The sequence below is a fragment of the Talpa occidentalis genome, unplaced genomic scaffold (genome assembly GCF_014898055.3).
Source record: "Talpa occidentalis isolate TD23 unplaced genomic scaffold, MPIMG_talOcc4v2.1 talOcc4.11, whole genome shotgun sequence".
Taxonomy (NCBI): Eukaryota; Metazoa; Chordata; class Mammalia; order Eulipotyphla; family Talpidae; genus Talpa; species Talpa occidentalis.
The window spans coordinates 49,460-73,494 of NW_023601104.1; the positions used below are offsets into that span (position 1 = coordinate 49,460).

General features: G+C 44.4%; 1 protein-coding gene across 5 annotated transcripts in view; it reads left to right on the forward strand.

The window, feature by feature from the left end:
• Nucleotides 1-22,703: 22,703 nt before the first annotated feature.
• Nucleotides 22,704-24,035, forward strand: part of UBE2Q2 (ubiquitin conjugating enzyme E2 Q2) — a 62,262-nt gene continuing 60,930 nt past the window's right edge. For 2 of the 5 annotated variants that reach the window (XM_037502042.2, XM_054699910.1), the window contains exon 1: nucleotides 23,146-23,313. In XM_037502042.2, the coding sequence (XP_037357939.1) occupies nucleotides 23,152-23,313 (162 nt within the window). In that variant the 5' untranslated portion in view covers nucleotides 23,146-23,151. Of the gene's footprint in view, nucleotides 22,728-22,839; nucleotides 22,863-23,145; nucleotides 23,314-23,932; nucleotides 23,956-24,035 lie in introns of those variants that run through there. The other 3 variants (XM_054699916.1, XM_037502045.2, XM_054699912.1) reach the window with 3 other exon arrangements.

The following is a 24,035-nucleotide window of genomic DNA, read 5'->3' on the forward strand; positions in this document are numbered from 1 at the left end:
CTCCTAGCCCCCAGGCAAATCTTCGTACTTCCTGGGCTCTCCATCTCTGGTCTCTTCTCTCTCTTCTGCTGGTGGTCCTGTTCCTCTGGCGTCCTGTGACACCACCCTTATGAGCCCTGTCTCAGCCCAGGTGAACCCACCTATGTAGGCCCACCCCCCATTCCATGAGGCACGCATTCAGGACCCAGGGGTCCCTCATCAATTCTAATGGTGGGAGGGCAGAAAAGTCTGACAATCATTTAATCACAATAATTTAATCATTTTCCCTACAGGGGGTAAAGTCCACCCTGGCCTGCTCTGGGGTTAGGCAGGCTCAGGGGCCTGTAGGCTTCAGGGAACCAGGACTGAGGCCAGTCTCCCTGAGGGCAAGGGAGGGGGAACACCCCCAGGTGACAGGCGGAGGCCGGCACACCTCAGCCTCAACAAAGCCACTTTGTCCCAGGGCATCTGGGGCAACAGGGATCCAGTTACATACTGAAAACTGCAAACACCCTCAGTAGGAACATTCCATTCAAAGCCCTGCAATCAGAAGGGGTTTAAACAAGCCTTTCACAAGGCTTGTCTCTTACAAAATTTACCAAAAGGCACTTGCAATTGTGAATACTCCCTCTGTCCCGTCAGGAGACAGATGTGTCTCCTACAACACAGGAATATCTTTCTTCAGGACTCAGAGCCATTCCTTTAAAGTGTAATCAAGCAGGAGGAGTTAGGCCCTCTGGCTCTAGTGCTCTGGGAGGAAAGAATCCTAAGATAATTGACACCTGGTCTAATCACTAATGTACCCACCAGTCCTTTGTCATTTTTCACTTGAATCCCATTTTTCTCCCATCCCTACTCCTTTATTCTCCCTCAAAAATATCCAGTCATTTCTATGCAAATCAGAATAAGGTAGGCCCTATACCCTTATGTCAGGAGTTATTGAAAAAAATATTTTATTTCTAATGTCCAACGTTGGTTCTTTTTGACACAAGTTTCTCACATATATAGAGTTGATCTAAAGCATGACTGGCAGATATAAATATGGGAAATGCCAATAAGACGGTTGAGTTTTTATTATTTTTTAAATTATTTGCCTCTTTCCAGGAAGGATGTAAAGAAACACTAAAAAACATAATCTGATCAGAGGAATCAAATTAGGAATCAAGCCAAAGAGGAAAATAAAAACAGTCCTGAGAGAAAGGAAGTGGATTACAGGGTACAGGTTAAGCTGATATAACAAAGAGGCCCCAAAAGTCCATCTATAACATAGCAGACTGGAGAGATTGGAATCAGTCTTTCTCCTATAAACAACTGTTAAAAAGAACTGATATAAGCTCCTAGCAATACCCAGACTCTTTTAACTGACTGGATCTTTAGGGAGATCAAGAGCCAAAGAAAGATCCCATTGATACCGGAATTGTCAGGCCTAGTCTCCCAGCCAGGAACTGGTTCCAGGCTGCAGGGCAGCGCTGAGTCCCAGCCGCTAGACCCCCCACCGGTTGGTGTCTCACGAAGTCACAGCAGGAACTTCGCAGACGCTCAGGCAAGCAAGCGAGCAAAGGCAGGTTTGTTTAGAAGAAAAAGTTTATTGAGGAGAAAAAGAACAGAAATAAAGTGGGACTCCCAGACCAGGGAACCAGGCCTGGGAGGGGCAAGGAAGCCAAAGTGGAGTCGTGTCTCAGGGAATATATACCTTTTTCTCCTCATTATTCTAAAGTTCCACCAGTCTCTCTGTGATTGGTTAGTTCTCGGCTGTCTCACTTAATTTGCTACTGAGTGGGGATCTTCACATTCCTTATCTAACAGCTTTCTCTTTCCCCATTAGTTGCATCTTTAAATTTATGGCCCAGTCTTCTGGATGGGCATCCCTGCATTGAAGTTAAACAGCTGCCCTTCTAATGTGTCCATAAATTAAACCACTCTCCATTTCTCCAATCTCCGCCTCCCTTTACCACCTGAAGGAAACCAGGACTAGCATTAACAGTATTAATATTATTCGTGGTCCTGGGGTGTTTGTTTTCCTAATGGAATTGGTTATATTTCTTTGGTTGTCCTTATCTCTGAAGCCTCCCTAAACTCTTCAGAGGTCCCCTCCTGCACTGTCCCTAAAACTGCCTAATAACCCTAGCTTGCCCTGTCTCACCATTCTCTGCAGGCACCAGGCACACCAGGAAGGGCATCTCACTTAGCCACTGGCTGACACCACACAAAAGACTGGGACCCACCCAGGGGCTCCCAGCACCCTACCTTACATCTGAGACCCTCAGAGACCCCCAGATGAGCATCTCTGATTGAAGTGCCAGCAGCCAGTGATCGGGCGTGGACCGGCTCTCAACTACAAGCTTTTTACTAATGTTTTCCTGAGCCACAACCCAGAAAGAGGTAGCAGTTCTGTTATAGAGCAACCCCGATATTAAACGGGTTCCTGGCTGTGGGTCCTCACCCGCGCGCTTTAAAGGGACTTATGAATACTCTACTACAGACACACGCAAAAGGGTTAATAAAAGGTTTATTTACAAGAGAAAAAGAAATAAGGAAAATGTACAACTCAGGGAGAAAATAGGGAAATAAAGTCTTTAATGCGTCCTACCCGATCCGACGACCTGGAAACCCAAAGTCACTCTCAGAGCTGGCCGGACGCTGCGAGCTGGCCGAGAGCCCAAAAATGGAGAGAGCCCCTAAGCCCACGTGTCTGCCTTTTGTATCCACCTGGCTGTTTAACCCCACCCTCAGGTCCCAGCCACCTTCCCTTTGGTGGTGATGGGATTTGGAGTTCCCAGTGTCTTTGGCTTTGACCTGGGGTGGGGGTGGAGTCCACAAAGCCTATATGGAATTTGCTTTGGGACAGCCTTTTCCCCCTAACAGTTCAACACAGAGGTGCATCCAACACAGGCTCCTAGTACCTCCCAGAAAACAGGCCACAGCACCCTCTGCCAGCTCCTCAGAGAAGACTGAGCCCTAAGGTGTAATCTTTGTGGGTTTTTTTTTTTTCCTTTTGTTTTTCTTTCCCCTGAGCTAGCAGTTCAACATGAACCCCAGAGAAGCATCCCACTCATGCTTCCAGCAGTGGGGCCTGGTCAAAACACCAGCCACCAGCTCCTTGGGAGCCCACAGATCCCTGAGCCACACAAAAATTTTCCTCCCTCTCCACCCCCTGCTTCTTTTTTTTAATCTTCTTTTCCTTTTCTTTTTTTTTTTTTCTTTCTTCTTTCCTGAGCCACAAATTAAGTTCAATATGGAAGTGCATTGCATTCAGCCTGCAGGCACCTCTCAACAGGCTGGGACCCAGCCTGGACCCTGCAGTGCATGCCCTGCATTGAGGACTCTTGGCTACCTCAGGTGAGACCCCAGAACCAATTGCCAATTCCTTGGGAGCAGACAGAGTCCTGAGTCGCAACCTTGAAGTTGAGACAGGGCAAGCTAGGGTTATTAGGCAGTTTTAGGACAGTGCAGGAGGGGACCTTTGAAGAATTCAGGAAGGCTTCAGAGATAAGGACGAGCAAGGAAATGAAACCAATTCCACTGGGAAAAACAAACATCCCAGCACCACAGATAATCTTGTTAAGGATGGTCCTGGTTTTCTTCAGATGATAAGATAAAGTGTAAAGATGCTCACCGGGAGGGCTAGACCATAAAGATAAAGATATAACAAATGGGGAAAGACAGACCTGTTAGATAAGGAATGTGGAGATCTCCCACTCAGTAGCAAATTAAGTGAGACAGCCAAAAACTGACCAATCACAAAGAGACTGGTAGAGCTTTAGAATAATCAGGGAAAGAAAGTATATATTCCCTGAGACACGACTCCACTTTGGCTTCCTTGCCCCTCCCAGGCCTGGGAGTCCCACTTTATTTCTGCTCTTTTCCTTCTCAATAAACTTTTTCTAAACAAACCTGCCCTGCCTCTTCTCGCTTGCTTGCTTGCCTGAGCGTCTGCGAAGTTCCTGCTGTGGCTTCGTGAGACACCAACCCGTGGGGGTCTAGCGGCTGGGGCTCAGCACGGCCCTGCAGCCTAGAATCCGTTCCTGGCTGGGAGACTAGGCCTGACAATTCCGGTATCAAAGTGACACAGTTAACAAGTTTGTCTTTCCCCCATTTCTTGCAGTTTCCCCTTACTTAGCATTAACAAGATTAATAGTTTATCTTTCCCCATTTGTCGCAGGTCCCCCCTCCCCTTAAGAAAAAAAATGACACACCCACTGGGCTAGGTCTCCTTGCTGACCCCCTTCCCTTAATGAAAACAAGCTGGCACTCACCCGTCTCCATGCGGACCCCTTCTCAGACCCCTGCCATCTCCCCTGCCCACTGCCAAAGAGGAGGACAGTGGTCTTTCAGACATGAGTCTGCTGCCCTCCTCATTTGTCAACAAATAAAATCGCTTTCCTTTTCCTCAAACTCGGTTTCCTTTCATTGGCTGAGGGAAACTGAGGCCGGCATTTGGTAACAGAAGGATCTAGCAGTTTCCCCCAGCTGCACCAGGAGATACATCCCACTCAGCCTGCCAGACCACACAGAGGACCAGGTCACACTCAGCCTCTCAGTGTTGTGCCTTGCATCAGAGACCCTCGGCTAACCCCAAGTGAGCGCCCCTGACCCTGGCACCAGCACCCACATCCTCAGGAGTGGACAGAGGCCCAAGCTGCAAACTTGCAGGACCTAGCCATTCACTGTGACTCCCAGCTGCACAGGGAAGTATATCCTACTCAACTTGCCAGTGCCTCCAAGCAGAATGGACACAGCTTGGGCCTCACAGTGCTGTGCCCTGTCTTGGGGAACTTCAGCTACCCTCAGGTGAGCACCTGACTCTAGCATCAGCTCCCAGCTACTTGGGAGGAGACAGAGGCCTGAGCTACAATCTTGCAAGACCCAGCTATTCACCATGGCCTTCCCCAGCCACATAAGGAAGTATATCCCACTCAGTTTCCCAGCATCTCTGAGCACACTGGGCCCAGCCTGGCCTAGTCAGTGCCTTGCCCCACATTAGGGACCCCTGCTGGAATCTTCAGCAACCCCCTGCCCTTCTGGCCACTGGAGAAAGACACTGAGCACTGCTCCTAGAAGAAGTGAGGTTTCAACAACCCAGCCTCTGGATTCAGTGGCCCCTGCCCTCACATCCACCAGAACAAGGCCTGGGAAAGCATTGAAAATGGCGCTAGTGCCACCCCAGATCATACAAGATCCCAGCAGTTATACCCAACATCAAGTAAACACCCCAAAAAAATGGGGAAGAAGGACTCAAACACCAACTTTAGGTTAGCAGAGCAAACCTAAAGCAAACAATGGGGATAAGGAAAACACAATTGGCCAAGGAAGCCCTCAGGGGTACAACACTCCACAGGAGGAAGATCAAACTCCAGATCCCAACAACTTTGACACAGAATTCTCCTCCCTGTCAGATGAAGAATTCAAAAACTAATAATTAAGACAGTCAAAGAACTTGAACAACACTCAGAAAAACAAACAGAAATATAAGATGCAGAAAAGGAAAAGAATGCCATGAGAAACATAATCAACAAACTGAAGAACAAGATTGAAAGTTTATGTAAGAAAATAGAGGTGCTACAAGATATTAAAAGATCAATGGGGGAGCTAAAAATTCTAGAAAAAACTATGAAAATATAATAAATGATATAGCAGAATGAATCAGTATCTGGAAGATACAGATATGAAAACAAAGAAAGAAAAGGAAAGAAATTCAAAGGGAAAAAATGAAGAAACGCTTTGAGAATTTTCTGAGAATTATCTGAATCCACGAGGAAAGGAACTATAAGAGTTATAGGAATCTTAGAAGAAGAAAAGACAGACAAGGGAGCTGAAAACTATTTAAAGAAATAATTGAAGAGAAATTCCCAAACTTGAAGAAAGAAATGAAAATAGACATATAGGAAGAGGGAAGGACACCAAACTATCATAATGAAATTAAAGCTATAGCAAGACAAATAGTAGTAAAGCTTCCAAGAGTCCAACACAAAGAAAAAATAATGAAAGGATGAAGGAGAAGAAGCAACCTATAAAGGAAAGCCTATTAGCTATCATCAGACTTCTCTGAAGAAACTCTACAGGGAAGAAAAGAATGGAGTGACATTTTTAAAACTTCCAAGACAGAAAATGCCAGCCAAGAATACTTTATCCTGCAAACCTCTCCTTCCCATATGAGGGAAAAATAAGGACTATGTCAGACAAACAAATCTTCAGAAATTCACTACTATTAAACCCCCACTTCAAGAAATAGTACAAGAAGCCTTAAACCAACAGAGAAATGGAAATGAAGAACTTGATACCGGAATTGTCAGGCCTAGTCTCCCAGCCAGGAACGGATTCCAGGCTGCAGGGCAGTGCTGAGCCCCAGCCGCTAGACCCCCCACGGGTTGGTGTCTCACGAAGCCGCAGCAGGAACTTCGCAGACGCTCAGGCAAGCAAGCGAGAAGAGGCAGTTTGTTTAGAAAAAGAAAAAGTTTATTGAGGAGAAAAAGAACAGAAATAAAGTGGGACTCCCAGGCCAGGGAACCAGGCCTGGGAGGGGCAAGGAAGCCAAAGTAGAGTCGTGTCTTAGGGAATATAGACCTTTTTTCCCTCATTATTCTAAAGCTGCCCCAGTCTCTCTGTGATTGGTCAGTTCTCGGCTGTCTCACTCAATTTGTTACTGAGTGGGGATCTTCACATTCCTTATCTAACAGCTTTCTCTTTCCCCATTAGTTGCATCTTTAAATTTATGGCCCAGTCTTCTGGATGGGCATCCCTGCATTGAAGTTAAACAGCTGCCCTTCTAATGTGACCATAAATTAAACCACTCTCCATTTCTCCAATCTCCGCCTCCCTTTACCACCTGAAGGAAACCAGGACCAGCATTAACAATGTTGTCCTTGGTCCTGGCATGTTTGTTTTTCCTAATGGAATTGGTTATATTTCTTTGGTTGTCCTTATCTCTGAAGCCTCCCTAAATTCTTCAGAGGTCCCCTCCTGCACTATCCCTAAAACTGCCTAATAACCCTAGCTTGCCCTGTCTCAAACTGAACAAGGAATTGAATAGAACCACAAAATGATGAACAAATGGTAATAACAGACTTCCATGAATAATCACCTTAAAGGTTAATGGACTAAACTTACCAATAAAAAGCCACAGAGTAGCATGTGGGTAAGACATCAGTGTAAAAAAATCATAACAGTAAAAACACAACAAAGCAAAAATGGACAATTATAAACCAGAGACATCCTGCAGGGGAGGAGGCGGGAGAGGGATCAGAGGGAGGGAGGGAGGGAGGAGCACAGGGGACTGAGGTGATGGTGCACAGGTGCACTGGTGAAGGAAACTCTATAGGGACTACACCTGAGGGGGTGGGGGAAGCAAATAGTGTTTAAAAATGAACAATGATGTAAATAAAATATGTAAAATCTAGAAAGAACATTCACCAAAATTGAAAAAAAAAAAGAAAATAAAATACAGAAAATATAATTCAACCTTTTTCTCCCTGCAGGAAACACACTTAAGCTCTAACAATAAACATAAATTGAAAGTAAAGGGTTGGAACACAATTGTACAAGCAAATGCCAAAGAAATCAAGGACAGCCATACTTATATCAGATAAAATAAACTTCAAGCTGAAAAAGATGACAAGAGATACCAATGAACACTATGTAATGATCAAAGAGACAATACACCAGGAAGACATAACACTCATCACTATATACTCACCAAATGAGGGAGCACCAATATATATTGACAATTACTATCATTGCTGAAACAGACATTGGAGAAAATACATCTGTAGGAGATTTCAACACTACGCTCTGATCAATAGATCAGTGAGACAGAAAATAAACGAGGCCATAATAACCCTAAACAATGACAGAGACCACATGGGTCTAACTTTCATAAATAGGACACTGCACCCCCAAAAGCCCATATACATGTTTTTCTTACGTGCACAAAGATCATTCTCTGTGATCAAACACATACAGAATCACAAGACAAACATCAATTAAGTACATGAAGATTGAAATCATACCAAGTATATTCTCTGACCATACATGTATCAAGCTGGAAATAAACTATGGAAAGAAAGTTAAGGCGCTCCCCCATTACATGGAGCCTAAACAACATGCTACCGAAACACCACTGAGTTAGTGAAGAAATCGAAGAAATTAAAAAATACCTTGAGACAAATGACAATAAGGATATAACTTTCCAGAACAAGTGGGACATAGTGAAAGTTGTATGAAGAGGCTCATATATAACTCATTAATCAAGAAGCAAGAGAGAAGTCAAAGAAACAACCTAGTCTCCCATCTCCAGAAACTAGAAAAACAGGAAAACCCAAAAGCCCATAGAAGAAAGGAAATAATAAAAATTAAAACAAATAAATGAAATAAATAAAATTAAAGACAATACAGGGCCTCCCCTGGTGGTGCAGCAGTTGAGCTCTGGGCTGCGAAGCTGCGCACGGCCTCAGCAGCGCCAGTTCAATCCCTGGCCACCGGGCTAGGGTCCCGCATGGCGCGCAGACCTCTCCTGCCGCCTGCTGCTTCCCTCAGCAGTGTACTTCGTCACTCTGCCTGTTCTGCTCTCCGCTCTGGCTCTGGTGAATTCTCTCACCCTTCCGCGCTTCTGACTGTACCCAGTGCTTGTATGAATAAATAAATAAATCTTTAAAAAAAAAAAAAAAAAAGCAAATGGACTTAAAAAAAAAAAAGACAATACAAAATAGCAAAGAAACCAAAAAGCTGGTCCTTTGTAAAAATGAATAAAATAAACCTCTAGCTGTACTCAGAAGGAAGAAAAGGAGAAAACTCAAATAAATAGGATCACAAATAAGAGGAGAAATTACATTAAACAAAGCAGAAATCCAAGGATAACTAGATTATTACCATGACTATTTATATGCAAACAAGCTCAACAATCTAGATGAGATGGACAAATTCTTAGAATTACACAATCACCCCAAAGCTGAACAAAGATGAAATAGAAAACATAAAACAAAACAATTACAAGCATCAAAATCAAAACATTAATTAAAAATCCTTTCCCCCACCAAAAAAAAAAAAAACCCACAGAAAACACAGGATGATATGGTTTCACAGAAGAGTTCTACCAAACATTCTTAGATGAAATGATGCCTACCCTATAAAAATGTTTCCAAAAGAAATCAAGAAAGAAGGAATACTACCAAATACATTTTACAAGGCCAACATTACACTAATGCCAAAACCAAGTAAGGACACTCACAGAAAGAAAAGTAGACACCAATCTCCCTAATGAACACAGATGCAAAAACACTCAATAAAATCTTAGCAAACCAAATCCAACAATGCGTCAAAAGGACTATACACCATGGCCAAGTGGGATTTATCCAGGGGCACAGGATGGTTCAACATCTGAAAATCAGTTAATGTAATTCACCACATCAACAAAAAGAAAAATAAATGCTATACGCTTATATGGTTTTTAGATGCTGAGAGAGCATTTGATAAATTTAACATTTATTTATGATGAAGGTCCTCTAAGTACTTAGGTTAAATACAACATATGTTAACATAATAAAAGCCATATATGACAAACACACAGCTAACAATATTTTCAGTATAATATTGGAAGTCCCAGCTAAAGCAATTAGGTAAGAAAGACATACAAGGAATCCAAATTAGGAAAGAAGTAAAGCTATCATTATTTGCAGCTTATATGATAATATTTATAGAGAAATCTAAAATATCCACAGAAAAACATTAATACAATAATCCAGTAAAATAGCAGTTTACAAAATCAACAGACAAAAATCAATAGCCTCTTTATATGGAAACAAGTCAGTCTAAAGAGGAAGAAGTTAGGAAAACCATTCCATTTAAAATTATTCCAAAAAATAAATACCTGGGAATACAGAGACTCCCGGGTGATACAGGAGTTAAAGTCTCAGCACTATGAAGCTATTGCCAGTTACTGTGGCCTGAGTTCCATCCCTAGCAAGGAAGCAACCCACATGGCGCAGCAGACCTTTCCTGTCCCACCTGCTGCTCCCCTCAGCAGTGTATTTCATTGGATCTGCCTGTTCTGCTCCCCACTCTGTCTCTGGTGAATCCTTTCATCCCCTCACCTCTAGCTAGATCCCAGGTTTTTGTATGTATAAACAAATAAAATAAATCCTTAAAAAAATTAAATACCTGCGAATAAACTTAAAAAAGGAAGTGAAACACCTATGCAAGAAAAATACAAAACACTGGTAAAAGAAATAGAAGAAGACACAAAGAAGTAGAAAGATATTCCCTGCTCATGGATTGGAAGAATTAACATTATCAAAATGGCCATCCTACCAAAAGCAATTTACAGATTCAGTGCAATTCCAATAAAAAAATCTCAATGGCATTCATCAAAGAAATAGAACAATATTGATGAAATTCATATGGAATCACAAAAAAAAACCAAACCCACAAATAGGGCCTCCAGGGTGGCGCAGCAGTTGAGCACAAAAGACAGTAACAAAACAATGAAACATCGTACTGAATGGGAAAAAAACATTTGCATACCATTCAATGGATATGGGACTGACAAAGATCTGCAAAGATCTAACATAAGTGAACAAAAACAAAGTGAAAACAGAGTCAAAAATGGGCAGAAGAGGGCCTCCCCGGTGGCACAGCGGTTGAGCGCTGGGTTGCGAAACTGCCTGCAGCCTTGCAGCGCCGGTTTGATCCCCAGCTGCTCCCCGGCCACCGGAGGAGGGTCCCACATGGCCCGCAGACCTCTCCTGCCACCCGCTGCTCCCCTCAGCAGTGTACTTCGGTCCTTCTGCCTGCTCTGCTCCCCGCTCTGGCTCTGGTGAATTCTCTCACCCTCCCGCTCTACTAAATGTACCCGGTTCTTGTATAAATAAATAAAAATAATAAATAAATTAATAAATAAATAAATCTCACATCTCTTCCATGATATGGCAAGCAACATCCTTTAAAAAAAAAAATGGACAGAAGAGCCAAAAAGACACTTCTCCTAAGAAGAAAGGCAAATGGCCAACAGCCATATGTAAAATTATTCAACATCCCTAATTACCAGGGAAATGTAAATCAAAACCACAATGCGGCACCACCTCACAATGGTAAGAATTGCCTATAATTAAAAAAACAAAACAAAACAGAAACAAAAAATGCTGGAGAGGATGTGGAGAAAAAGGAACCCTCTTACTCTGCTTGTGGGACAGGAAACTGGTCCAGCCACAATGGAAAGCTGCGTGGAGGCCCCACAAAACACTGAAACTCTGTCTCCATATGACAGTGATCCCACTCCTAGGAATCCTCACAGAGAACACAAAAACAAGAATTTGAAAGAAAACCTGCACTCCTATATTTACTGCATCACTATTTACAATAGGAAAAATATGGAAACAACCCAAATGCCCCCAAACAGACTAAGGGATCAAAAAGTTGTGGTAACCAGGAAAAAAAAAAGTCACTAACACCCTATAAAACAGGACATTTCTTAAGACTGCTTGAAAAGGGCAGAAGGTTTCTGGAGGACCCAGTGGCCAGCCGGGAAGTTATTCCACGCCAGGCCCCTTCCGACCAGCAGTCTGAGCCCACAGAGGGAGCAGGCACCCACGTCCGGGGCAGACCGGGTGCGCAGAAGAGTGTGCCTGAAACCGGAGGCGCAGGGACTGCATCCCGCTTCGCCATTTGAGAACAGGGACATTTCTTCAGTAAAAACTGCCTAAAACCAGCAGAAAGCTCCCCCAGAAGACAGAGATGGCTCCTGGAAGAGCCAGAGGGGAGCGGAGAAGTTCACCCAAGATGTCAGTCAGTCCGAGCAACACAGTGTCCCAACGCATACGACAAATTAGAAAACAGACAGTAGGGAGAAGAAGAACCACACGCAACCTAAAAACTCCTCAGGAAAGAAGCAAACCACAAAAAGAAAACCACTCCCCAGATTGCAACGACAGCAACTTGGAAGAACTTCTGAGCCTTCCAGAAAGAGAATTTAAAATTGCCATGATTAAAAAAGTGATAGATCAGAAGAAGGAAATTGAGTCCCTAAAGAGGGAAGTAAGAGAAATGCAGGAGATCAAAGAATTAATGGAGGAACTAAAGAACTCTGGGAAAAGCAATGAAAGCAGAATAGATGAAATGGAAGAACGAATAAGTAATCTTGAAGACACAGAAATAAAAAGAACCAAAACAGAAAAGGAAAGAGAAGTACGAAGGAAAAAGAATGAAGAAAGACTTCGGGAACTATCTGACTCCATGAGGAAAGGAAATATAAGAGTTATAGGAATTCCAGAAGGAGAGGAGAGAGATGTAGGAACAGAGAAAATATTCCAGGAGATAATTGAAGAGAACTTCCCAAATGAGAAGAAGGAGCTGAAAATTGATATACAAGAAGCAAGAAGAACACCAAACTTCCACGACGAAAGGAAAAACACAGCAAGACACATAATAGTAAAACTCCCAAGAATCCAGGACAAGGAAAAAATAATGAAGCTGACAAGAGGGAAGAAACAGATAACATTCAAAGGAAAACCAATCAGGCTGACATCAGACTTCTCTGAAGAAACACTACGGGCAAGGAGAGAGTGGAGGGACATAGTCAACAGACTCCAAGAAAACAGATGCCAACCAAGAATACTCTATCCCGCAAAGCTCTCTTTCCTCCATGAAGAAAGAATATGGACCTTCCCAGACAAAGAGAAACTCCGGAATTTCATTGCGACTAAACCCCCACTCCAAAAAATACTACAAGGAATCCTAAACCCAGAACCTCAGAGGGACTAATAACGAAAGAAGACCAAAAAAAAAAAAAGTTATTAAAAGAATAAATAAATAAAATCAAAGGAAAGACAAACATAATGGCAAATACAGATGCTAACATATCAATATTAACTCTAAATGTAAATGGACTAAACTCTTCAATAAAAAGACACAGAGTTGCAGCCTGGATTAAGAAACAAAACCCAACCTTTTGCTGTCTCCAGGAAACACATTTAGCTACAAAAGATAAAAATAGGCTCAAAGTCAAAGGATGGAAAACAATCCTACAAGCAAATGGGCCAAAAAAGAAAGCAGGAACAGCTATACTTATATCAGATAAAACAGACTTCAAACTCAAAAAAATAAAAAGAGACCCCAATGGTCACTACATTATGATCAAGGGGACAATACTTCAAGAAGAAATAACACTCATTAACATATACTCACCAAACGAAAGAGCACCAAAATATATCAGACAACTGTTGTCCTCTCTGAAAACAGACATCAGAGAAAACACATATGTAGTGGGAGACTTCAACACACCACTATCAACAATGGATAGATCAACAAGACAAAAAATAAGTAAAGAAACTAAAGCTCTAAATAAGGACCTAGAGCATTTGGGCTTAACAGACATCTATAGAACACTAAACCCAAAAAAACGGAGTACACATTTTTCTCAAGCGCACACGGATCATTCTCCAGGATCGATCACATACTGGGGCACAAGACAAACATCAACAGATACACCAAGATTGAAATCATACCAACCATCTTTTCTGACCACGAAGGCATCAAACTAGAAATAAATCATAAAAAGAAGGCAAGGAACTATCCTACCTCATGGAGATTAAAAGCCACACTACTGGAAGACCACTGGACTAACAAGGAGATCAAAGAAGAAATTAAAAAATTCTTTGAATTGAATGACAAGGAGGACACCAATATCCTAAATGTATGGGATGCAGCAAAAGCAGTAATAAGAGGAAAATATATAGCAATAGAAGCTCACATCAAAAAACAAGAAAGAACTCAAAGAAACAACCTAATATCGAAGCTCAAAGATCTAGAAAAAGAACAACAAAAAAACCCCAGAACCAGTAGAAGAAAAGAAATAATAAAAACCAAAGCAGAAATAAATGAAATTGAAACTAAAAAAACAATCCAAAAGATCAATGAAACCAAGAGCTGGTTCTTTGAAAAAATAAATAAAATAGACAAACCCCTAGCCAGGCTCACAAAGGAAAAAAGGGAGAAAGCACAAATACACAGAATCATAAATGAAAGAGGAGAAATCACAACGGACACAGCAGAAATCAAAAGAATAATCAGCAACTACTATGAACAGTTATATGGAAACAAGTTCAACAATCTAGAGGAGATGGACAAATTCCTACAACTCAACAATCACCCAAAGCTAGATAAAGAAGAAATAGAACACCTAAACAGACCAATTACAAGCAGCGAAATTGAAATGGTAATTAAAAACCTCTGTATGGGGAATATAACAATAAAATTTATAAAAAAAAAAAAAAATAGAAGAAGACAAAAAGAAATGGAAAGACATCCCCTGAAAAAAAAAAAAAAAAAAAAAAAAAAAACCTCCCCAAAAACAAAAGCCCAGGACCTGATGGATTTACAAATGAATTCTACCAAACATTCAGAGACGAATTAGTGCCTATCCTTCACAAACTCTTCCAAAAAATTGAGAAGGAAGGGACAATACCAAACACGTTCTATGAAGCCAATATTACACTAATACCAAAACCGAATAAGGACAACACAAAAAAGGAAAACTATAGGCCAATCTCCCTAATGAACACTGATGCAAAAATCCTCAATAAAATTTTAGCTATGAGAATCCAACAATGTATCCATAAGATAATTCACCACGACCAAGTTGGATTCATTCCAGGGGCACAAGGATGGTTTAACATCCGAAAATCAATCAACGTTATCCAACACATCAACAAAAAGAAATATAAAAACCATATGATAATATCAATAGATGCTGAGAAAGCTTTCGACAAAGTGCAACACCCATTCATGATAAAAGCCCTTGAAATTCTTGGGATACAAGGAACATACCTCAACATCATAAAGGCCATCTATGAGAAGCCAACAGCCAGTATCATTCTCAATGGTGAAAAGCTGAAAGCAATTCCATTAAGATCTGGAACAAGACAAGGATGTCCACTCTCACCACTGCTTTTCAATATAATACTGGAAGTCCTAGCCAGAGCAATAAGACAAGAGAAAGACATCCAAGGAATCCAAATAGGAAAAGAAGAAGTCAAACTATCACTATTTGCAGATGATATGATAATATACATAGAGAACCCCAAAATCTCCACAGAAAAACTAATTCAACTCATCAATCAATTCAGTAAAGTGGCAGGATACAAAATCAACACGCAAAAGTCAGTAGCCTTCCTATACACAAACAATAAATCTGAAGAAGAAGAAATCAAAAAAACCACCCCTTTTATTATCGAAACAAAAAAAATCAAATATTTGGGAATAAATCTAACAAAAGAGGTAAAGGACCTATACAAAGAAAACTATAAAACACTGTTAAAAGAAATAGAAGAAGACACAAAGAAATGGAAAGACATCCCCTGCTCATGGATTGGAAGAATAAACATTATTAAAATGGCCATCCTACCAAAAGCAATATACAGATTCAATGCTATTCCAATCAAAATCTCAATGGCATTCTTCAAAGAAATAGAACAATTATTGATGAAATTCATATGGAATCACCAAAAACCCCGAATAGCCAAAGCTCTACTGAAAAAAAAAGAAGGAAATGGAGGCATCACACTCCCAGACTTCAAACTATACTACAAAGCCATAATCATCAAAACTGCATGGTATTGGAACAAGAACAGACATACAGACCAATGGAATCGAATAGAAAATCCAGAAATAAACCCACAGATTTATGGTCAACTAATCTTTGACAAAGGAGCAAAGACTATGCATTGGAGCAAAGAAAGTTTGTTCAATAAATGGTGCTGGGAAAACTGGGTCGCTACATGCAAAAGAATGAAGCTTGACCACTACCTCACACCATACACAAAAATCAACTCAAAATGGATTAAAGAACTAGACATAAGACCTGAAACCATAAAATACATAGAAGGAAATATAGGCGAAACACTACGGGATTTGCACATCAAAGACATCTTTACAGACACATCACCCAAAGCAGTGATAGTGAAGAGAAAGATAAACAGCTGGGACTACATCAAATTAAAGAGCTTCTGCACAGCAAAAGAGACAATAACAAAAACAAAGAGAAACCCCACCAACTGGGAGAACATTTTTGCACCCAACACTAATGATAAAGGACTGATCACAAAAATCTGCAAAGAGCTGATGAGACTCAGCAACAACAAAGAAAATAATCCAGTCAAAAAATGGGCAGAAGAGCTAAAAAGAAACTTCTCTGAAGAGGAAATGCAAATGGCCAACAGACATATGAAAAAATGTTCAACATCACTTGTAATCAGGGAAATGCAAATCAAAACTACCATGAGATACCATCTCACACCAGTGAGAATGACACATATTAAAAAAACTAGCAACAACAAATGTTGGCGAGGATGTGGAGAAAAAGGAACTCTCCTGCACTGTTGGTGGGAGTGCAAACTGGTCCAACCACTATGGAGAGCTGTGTGGAGATTTCTGGACCTACTAAACATAGAGCTTCCATATGATCCAGCAATTCCACTCCTAGGTATTTACCCAAAGGACACAGAAACATCAATTCCAAAGAGCACCTGCACTCCTATGTTTATAGCAGCACTGTTTACAATAGCTAAGCTTTGGAAACAACCCAAATGCCCAAAAATAGATGACTGGATCAAGAAGATGTGGTACATATATACCATGGAATATTACTCAGCATTCAAAAAAGATAAACACATGCAATTTGCAGCAACATGGATGGCACTGGAAGGGATCATGCTCAGCGAAATAAGCCAAAAAGAAAAAGAAAAATACCGGATGGTCTCACTCATAGCAGGAATCTAGAAAACTTAAATAAGGGACCAGGAAAATGAATATAAGAAAGTGAAAATCAAAATCAACAAAAAACTATGAACCAGAGACACTTTTTGGGGGTGGGGGGCGGGAGGGGAAGGATTGGGGTCAGAATGGGGCGTTTGCAATTGTATGGGGGAATATAAAAATAAAATTTAATATTTAAAAAAAAAATAAAGGCATTTGAATCAGAAAAACAAAACAAAACAAAAAAAAAGTTGTGGTATATATATATATATATATATATATATATATACACACAATGGAATACTACTCAGCAATCACAAAAGGCAAACTCATACCATTTATGGCAACATGAATGGAGCTGGAAGGGATTATGCTAAGCAAGTAAGTCAAAGGAAAAAGATAAATATTGGACGGTTTTACTTATATGTGGAATACAGAAAAACCAAACAAAATGTCAAGAAAAAGTCAAAGGTTGCACATTGATCACAGATTTGATGCACGTAGCAAGCAAGAGGGAGAGAGAGGGGTGAAAACAGGGGAGGGAAAAGCACCAGGGACTGCGGTGATGGTTCGTGGATGATGTGGTGACGGGAAACCACACTGAAGTGGTCTCTCGGTTACAATACAAAATGGACGACAGTGTAAGAAAATGAATAAATTTTGAGAAATAATAAATTAATAGACAAGCAGTGAGAATTCCACTTCCAAAATAAGGTACCACTAGCAACAATGAAACAATTACAAATTAATTATGGAAGCAGACAAGTGCTGAGAAATACTGTTTAAACAGTGTAAGCAGTCCTAATTTACTAGCACTTTGACAGTACTCACTTCATAATTTTTGTGAAACAATATTCAAAGAAACATAATGAAGTGCAGATGTGCACAGCTTTACTTTCTTTGAAAATCATCTGGTGATTTTCTTAGGTAAGTGAGGATAACCAGTTCATTCCATTCACTTCTGTCTTCTTGATTAACTGTTCCTCCTAGCAGCATTCATTCTAAAGGAAATGTATGTTTCCTAAAGGAAATATATGTACAGAAAATGTCTTGTCTGCATAATTTATTATTTTTACCCTTTTGAAAAGGAAATTCATGTGAATCATTAAAATAAATATAAATTATTATGGGGGGAAAGCAGAGGCCACAAATATAATGTTTAAACTAGAGAGAAGTTTATTTCTCTCTTATATAACAATCAGGAAATACATTCCAGAACTAGAGGGCATTGTCTTCATCGTTATCCTACGGCTTCTACCACGGAGCCAGGCTGACTCCTTTACCCTCAACCTCCCTACCAGCAAGAATTAAGGAGTGGGCTGGGGAGTGGAGTACATGTAAGGACAAACTTTGGAAGTGGTATTCTTCTTAGGCCTACCCTCTGTACTGTTTGGCCACACTTATTGAGACTGACAAATACCTGACAAATACCAAACCTGACAAACCTGACAAATACCAGGTTTTGGTTTTTTTTTTTTTTTTTTTTTAAGATTTATTTATTTATTTATTTATACAAGCACTGGGTACAGTCAGAAGCGCCGGGGGGTGAGAGAATTCAACAGAGCCAAAGCAGGGAACAGAACAGGCAGACTGACAGAAATACACTGCTGAGAGGTCTGCGCGCCATCTGGGACCCTCGCCAGTGGCCAGGGATCGAACTGGTGCTGCAGAGGCTGCAGGCAGCTTCGCAGCCCAGCGCTCAACCGCTGCACCACCAGAGGAGGCCCCTCATCCATGCTCTTATAAACTGCAAGCAATGACTTAAACTTAGAGTATAACAGAATTTATTTACTAGGTGAGAGAGATAAGGGAAAATGAAAGTTTCTTTTTTTTTTTTAAAGATTTATTTATTTATGCATACAAGAGCTGGAGTACAGACCAGAGGCATGAGTAGGGGGTGAAAGGATTCACCAGAGACAGAGTGGGGAACAGAACAGGCAGACTGACGAAATACACTGCTGAGGGGAGCAGCGGGCAAGATAGGAGAGGTCTACTGCGCCATGTGGGTTAGCTCCCTGGCCAGTTGGAGGATCAAACTCGTGCTGCAGGGCTGCGGACAGCTTCACACATGGTGTCTTAACCACTTGCACCACCAGGGAGGCCTGGAAAATACAAGTTTCTAAAGCCACAAATGGCCACTAGTTCTACCCAAGGAAGACACAAGTTGCATGTTTGTGATAGAAAACTCAAGGCTCAAGGCGTGGACAGGAGACCTGGGGCCTGATTCTGCCCACCCAGCTGCCAGGCAGTTTGCTGGCTCTAAAGGGAATCAAGTGTCAAGGAAGCTTATAAGCCTGAAGGCAAAATAACTGTGAACTTAACACCAAGCAGTACCAAGTAAGTGGTGGGTTTTTTTGTTTTTGGTTTTATTGGAGTGGGGGAAAGTGGGGGAAAGTGGGGAAGGGAGAAATACTTTGTTTCAATTGAGGAAGGGATCTGTTTTCTGCTTTATAAATGTTACTTAGTTTCTTTCTGGATAGCCAGGAAGTCTAGGCTCAATAGATGATTGTTGAATAAGGGAATATTTGCTTACTAGAATCTCATGGGTTCTCTTTGAGTTAGAAGTTATTTTAGAAATGAAAAAAAGTAAGCTCAGAGAAAATATAAAATTTGGTTTTTCAATCACTCATTTAGCAAACATGAACTGAGCACTGAGCCTGTGTCAACCTGAAGATAAAATAATTAGTAACAGATGGTCCTCACTCCCAGGGAGTAAGGACAACCAGGAATGCCTTTAAAAGCACTTAACCTAGTTTATTTCTCCCTGCCACAGTGCTGTCAGGGGCATTTTAAATTTAAATCAATTACAATTAAATAAAATTCAGTTCATCAGTACTCTAACCACTTTTCAAGCAGTCAGTAGCCACATAACTCCTTGTAGGGTAGATGATTGCCAGGCTTTTCTGCCCTCCCACCATCAGGATTAGTGATGGATCCCTGCGGTCCTGCATGCATGCCTGATGGCGGCACCTAAAGAGGGGTATGGGCAGGCGTAGGTGGGTATACCCAGGCTGAGAGACTGGACTCTTAAGAGCAGCGCCACGGGGAAAAGAAGAAAAAGAATGAGACCGCCAGAGAAGGTGGGAGAGCCCAGAAAAGAGTAAAGACTCGCTGGGGGCTGGGAGGTCTGGCAGCCTCCTGTTCCCCCAGCACCCCTGCTTGCCGCGTACCTGGTAGAATCCCGATAAAAGCCTGAAAAAGCCACTGAGGGCTCCAGGTCTCTCCTTTACCCGTCTACATAGGATCATAGAGATCCTGCTCTGTGGCACTACTCCCCTACATTGGGCAGTGCAAATATACTATAGAAAGTTCTACTTGGAAAATGCTGCTTTAGACCTTGTCCCCAGAATAGCATTCATGGGTATTCAAATTCATGCAGCGTCAAAGTATTTGTACCTTGGTTTGAAAGCCCTGATGACAGAGCAAGAGAGAAATGGATAGTGCTGGTAACTACAAGTAAAACCAAGGTTAGGTTCAGTATAACCAAGTCCAAACTTATGGAAATGTTAGCTCAGAACCATATCCGGCAGAGTTGGGTGCAGGAGAATTAGTCACCTGTTCATTTCAACAGGGATGGATTCTGTTTCCTGAGCCTCGTGGGGAAGCCTGCAGTTTGTCTGGGCAAGTGTGGCCACACGCTGACGTGTGCGTACGGGACAAGAACGGTCCCCACAGCCACTCTGAGATTTCAGGGGAACTTGATTGCTGCTCTCATCAGCTACTTGTGGTCTCTTGGAACTGAAGACATCGGCTGTCACTTCTAGTAGGCTTACATTCATTCAGCTGTCACTTTCTACGCTTCCAGGACAAGGCAAAAGAGATGGAGATCATGAAAACAAAAAGTTTATACCCTAGCAGAGGAGACAAACATGAAACCAGCTAGTCAAGCCAAGGTAAAACCAACAAAATAAGTGCTGGAACAGGCAAGGTACTGGGAAATTTGAGAAAAGGGGAGCTTCGGTTCATTTAAGGGATAAGGCAAGGCTTGATAAAAGATGGCATTGGCGAGCGCCCTGCAGGATACGTTGCAACAGAACAGCCTGAGCTATGCTAGCGGTGGGAATTCTTCCACGTTCAAGTTCTTCAAGTTCACAGTTCTTCCACACAAATGGTGGTTTTCCCCATCCATTTGATGGGGGACTTGCTCTGTCATTCCGGAGTCTTGTAGACGCTCCATGCCACCTCACACACATGCTCCCTTATGAATGTTCTGCTGGAACTCCATGGTCAGATTGTCAACCAATTTTTGCCACACTCCCTTGTCCTCTGGCTTATGTATCAACTCTCTCACCCGTATCCAACCTTATCTTGCTGAAATCAAGATCATTTCTTCACTATCAACAACCCTCTACTCTAATCCAACACTTCTCTGTATCTCCCCCTATTTTTCTCCCACCCTTCCCATCCTACATAGAATGAGGGGGATGAGGACTCCTTTCCATGAGGAACCCCTTATCCTGACCTTTCCCTCCTCTTCCAGGAGTCAGTTCTGTGCCTTAGCTCCCCTCATGTATCTCCAGTTTTCAGTGCCTAGAAATTCCTCTCTTCTAGGATCAGATCCAGGTTTTGCAGGGTGGGGAGCTTATTTACTCTTGGGAGCGCTCTTCAAGAAAAAGAATAGAAAATTACACATTCTAACTTAGGAACCAAAGTAAATACAGTATTTATTCAGCAGTGGCCAGTGCACAGGTGAGGGCCTTGAAGCTTGAATTTCACAGTAAAGCCAGTTGTGTCTGCACTACAGTAACAAGGCAAGCCTTAAAGCTCCCTTGCCTTGCCACTGCAAATCACTATTTCCATCTCTATTAATCAGTCTGAAACAGCTTAAGAAATTAGTCTACCTACACTGTCTTTACTTCCACAAGACTTTAACCCTATGCCCCCAATTCTATTGCAATGGCTTTGTCTAAAATACCATTGACCTCCTAGTCCCTAAAGCTAATGGCCGTTTTCTTGGTTCTGAACTTGTTTGATCTTTCTACAAATAATTTGGCACGTGGGTCCCCCTCTGACTTCTCTGATGACGCCTCGTCCACTGAAGCATTCCCAGTGGGCCTTCTTCAGGGCCCCTTCCAGGGCCCATGTTGACTTCCCTCCCTGTGACTCAATATCACACCCACACCCATGGCCTCAGGTGACTGAGGCACAATTCTAAGTTCCTTGTCTGCCTCCCCTTATAAATTCCTGGCCTATGATTCAAGTTCTATATCTGAGGTCCCAACAGCACCTCAAAGTCAATATTGTTCCCTGGGTGTGTCAACAGCATCCCTACCTCCCAGACACCTGCTTCAGAAAATTTCAAGTGTTAGACGTGTTGCTTTGTTTAAACTCTCCCTCTGTGCTTCCTTCAAGTTGATAATTGAGCAGTTCCACCTCGTCAATATCCCTAGACTCGGTGCATTCCTTTTCTCCCACTTTAGCGTTGCTCCCTGTAGAGCAGGCAGGGAGCAGGGCAGACCGGGCAAATTGGGAGCAGGGGTGTGGGGTCAGGAGGCTGGCAGGCCGCCTAGCCCCCAGCCAATCTTCACTCTTAGGCTTTCTCTACAAGCGTCTCTTCCTCTCACAGCCCTTCCAGCACTGTCCACTGCCCTCCCCCACAAAGCCCTGATGCTGCCCTTGCAGCCTGTCTCAGCACCTCTGCATCCCCCCACCATACTCCGGGGAGGCATCAGGCATGTGCACCCCAAGCCCAAACTCCCAAGCGCCTCCTGCATTCAGGGTCCCAGGTGACAGCCGCAGAGGCCAACAGCGCAAGCGCCTGAGCAACCCCCATTTACCCCCCACTCACCACTGCCTTGGACTGGTCCAAAGGATATGTTGGGGGTGGGGGCTTGAGAACCCCAGAGCTTAAGTGTGACTTGCCCCATTAAATCAGACACAGTCTGGATTCTGGATGTCCCACTGGTTCTAGTAGCGCTGTCAGGTTTAAACCCTCTGCAGTCCCTCATGCCAGAGAGCGAGAGACACAGACACGCAGGCAGAGCAGGCCGCTCCGCGCGGGGCGGGAGGTCAGGTCCGCGCGCAGAGCAGGGGAGGGCGCGGGAGCGGGCGCCGCGGGAAGCCGGGCTGCGGCACAGGCGGCTCGGCTGGGGTGCGAGGAGCGGGCGGGTGGCCCCCCAGAGGCCCCCCGCGCGGGCGCTCAGGTGCGCGGGGGCTGCGCGCGGAGGGGCCGGCAGGGCGGGGGGCGCGCGGGGGGCGCGCGGGGGGCGCGGGGGCCCGTGGAGAGGCGGGGCCGCCACCTCCGGCCGCGGGCGTCGGGGCGAGGGGCGCGCCGCCCCGCGCCGGGTCCCCGCGTGTCCGGCCCGCTCGGCGCGGCCGGGGGGAGGCGGGGCGCCGGGAGCGCGGCCCGGGCCGGCCCCGCGGGGCGGTGGCGGCCGTGACGGCGGCTCGGGCCGGCGGCCGAGCGCACCCCGCCCCCGGCTATGCGCGGAGATGTCCGCGTCGGGGCTCAAGGCCGAGCTGAAGCTGCTGGCGTCCATCTTCCACGGGGGCCACGAGCGCTTCCGCCTGGTCAGCTGGCGGCCGGACGAGCTGCACTGCCAGTTCCTGGGCGCGCCGCCCGCGCCGCCGCTCTCGCTGCACTGCAGCCTCTCGGTGAGGCCCGGCCGGACAAAGGCGGCGGCCCGCGAGGCCGCGGGCTCGGCGGGGCGGGCCCCTGGCCCCCTGGCCCTCCTCCGGCCCCCGGCCCCCCGCGCCCCCCGGCCCCCCTAAGCCCCTGCCCCCCCCGGTCCTCGGCCTCCCGGCCCCCCCGGTCCCGACCCTACCTCGCCCGTTGCCCGGCCGCCCGCGCGCTCCATCGCCGAGGCCCGCGGGGGGCTCTGGGCGGCGCCCGCGGGGGGGGGGGGCCTCGCCGGGCGGGGGCTTCGGCCGCGTCGCCTCGCGGGAGCCGTTTCGGGGACGCGCCCTGGGGACGCCCGCGCGGCTGCCTGAGGCCGGCGGGGTCGGGCGAGGCGGCGCCTTCGGGGTGCAGCCCCCCCGCCGGGCCGGGGCGCGCCCGCCCCGACGGTCGCAAAGCCGCTCTCAGGCTCGCGCTTCCCCTGAAGCCGAAAATCCGTTCACCACCCAAGCTTGGCAAAATAATGAAGAGTGAAGTAACTTCTCCATGTGCGTGTCGACGCGGGGTCGGGCGCCGGGTCAAGCGGCCCGAGAGGCTGCCCCCGGGGCCCGGCGAGTCCCCCTGGACGCGGAGCCCGGCCGGGGCTATCCTCGGCTCTGCGGGTCCTGCGCGGGCCCGAGGTTAAGATCATCGGTATCAAAATAACGCGCAGGGAGGGCGTCTGGGGCGGAGGTGTGCGGGCGCCAGCACAGCCTCGGGG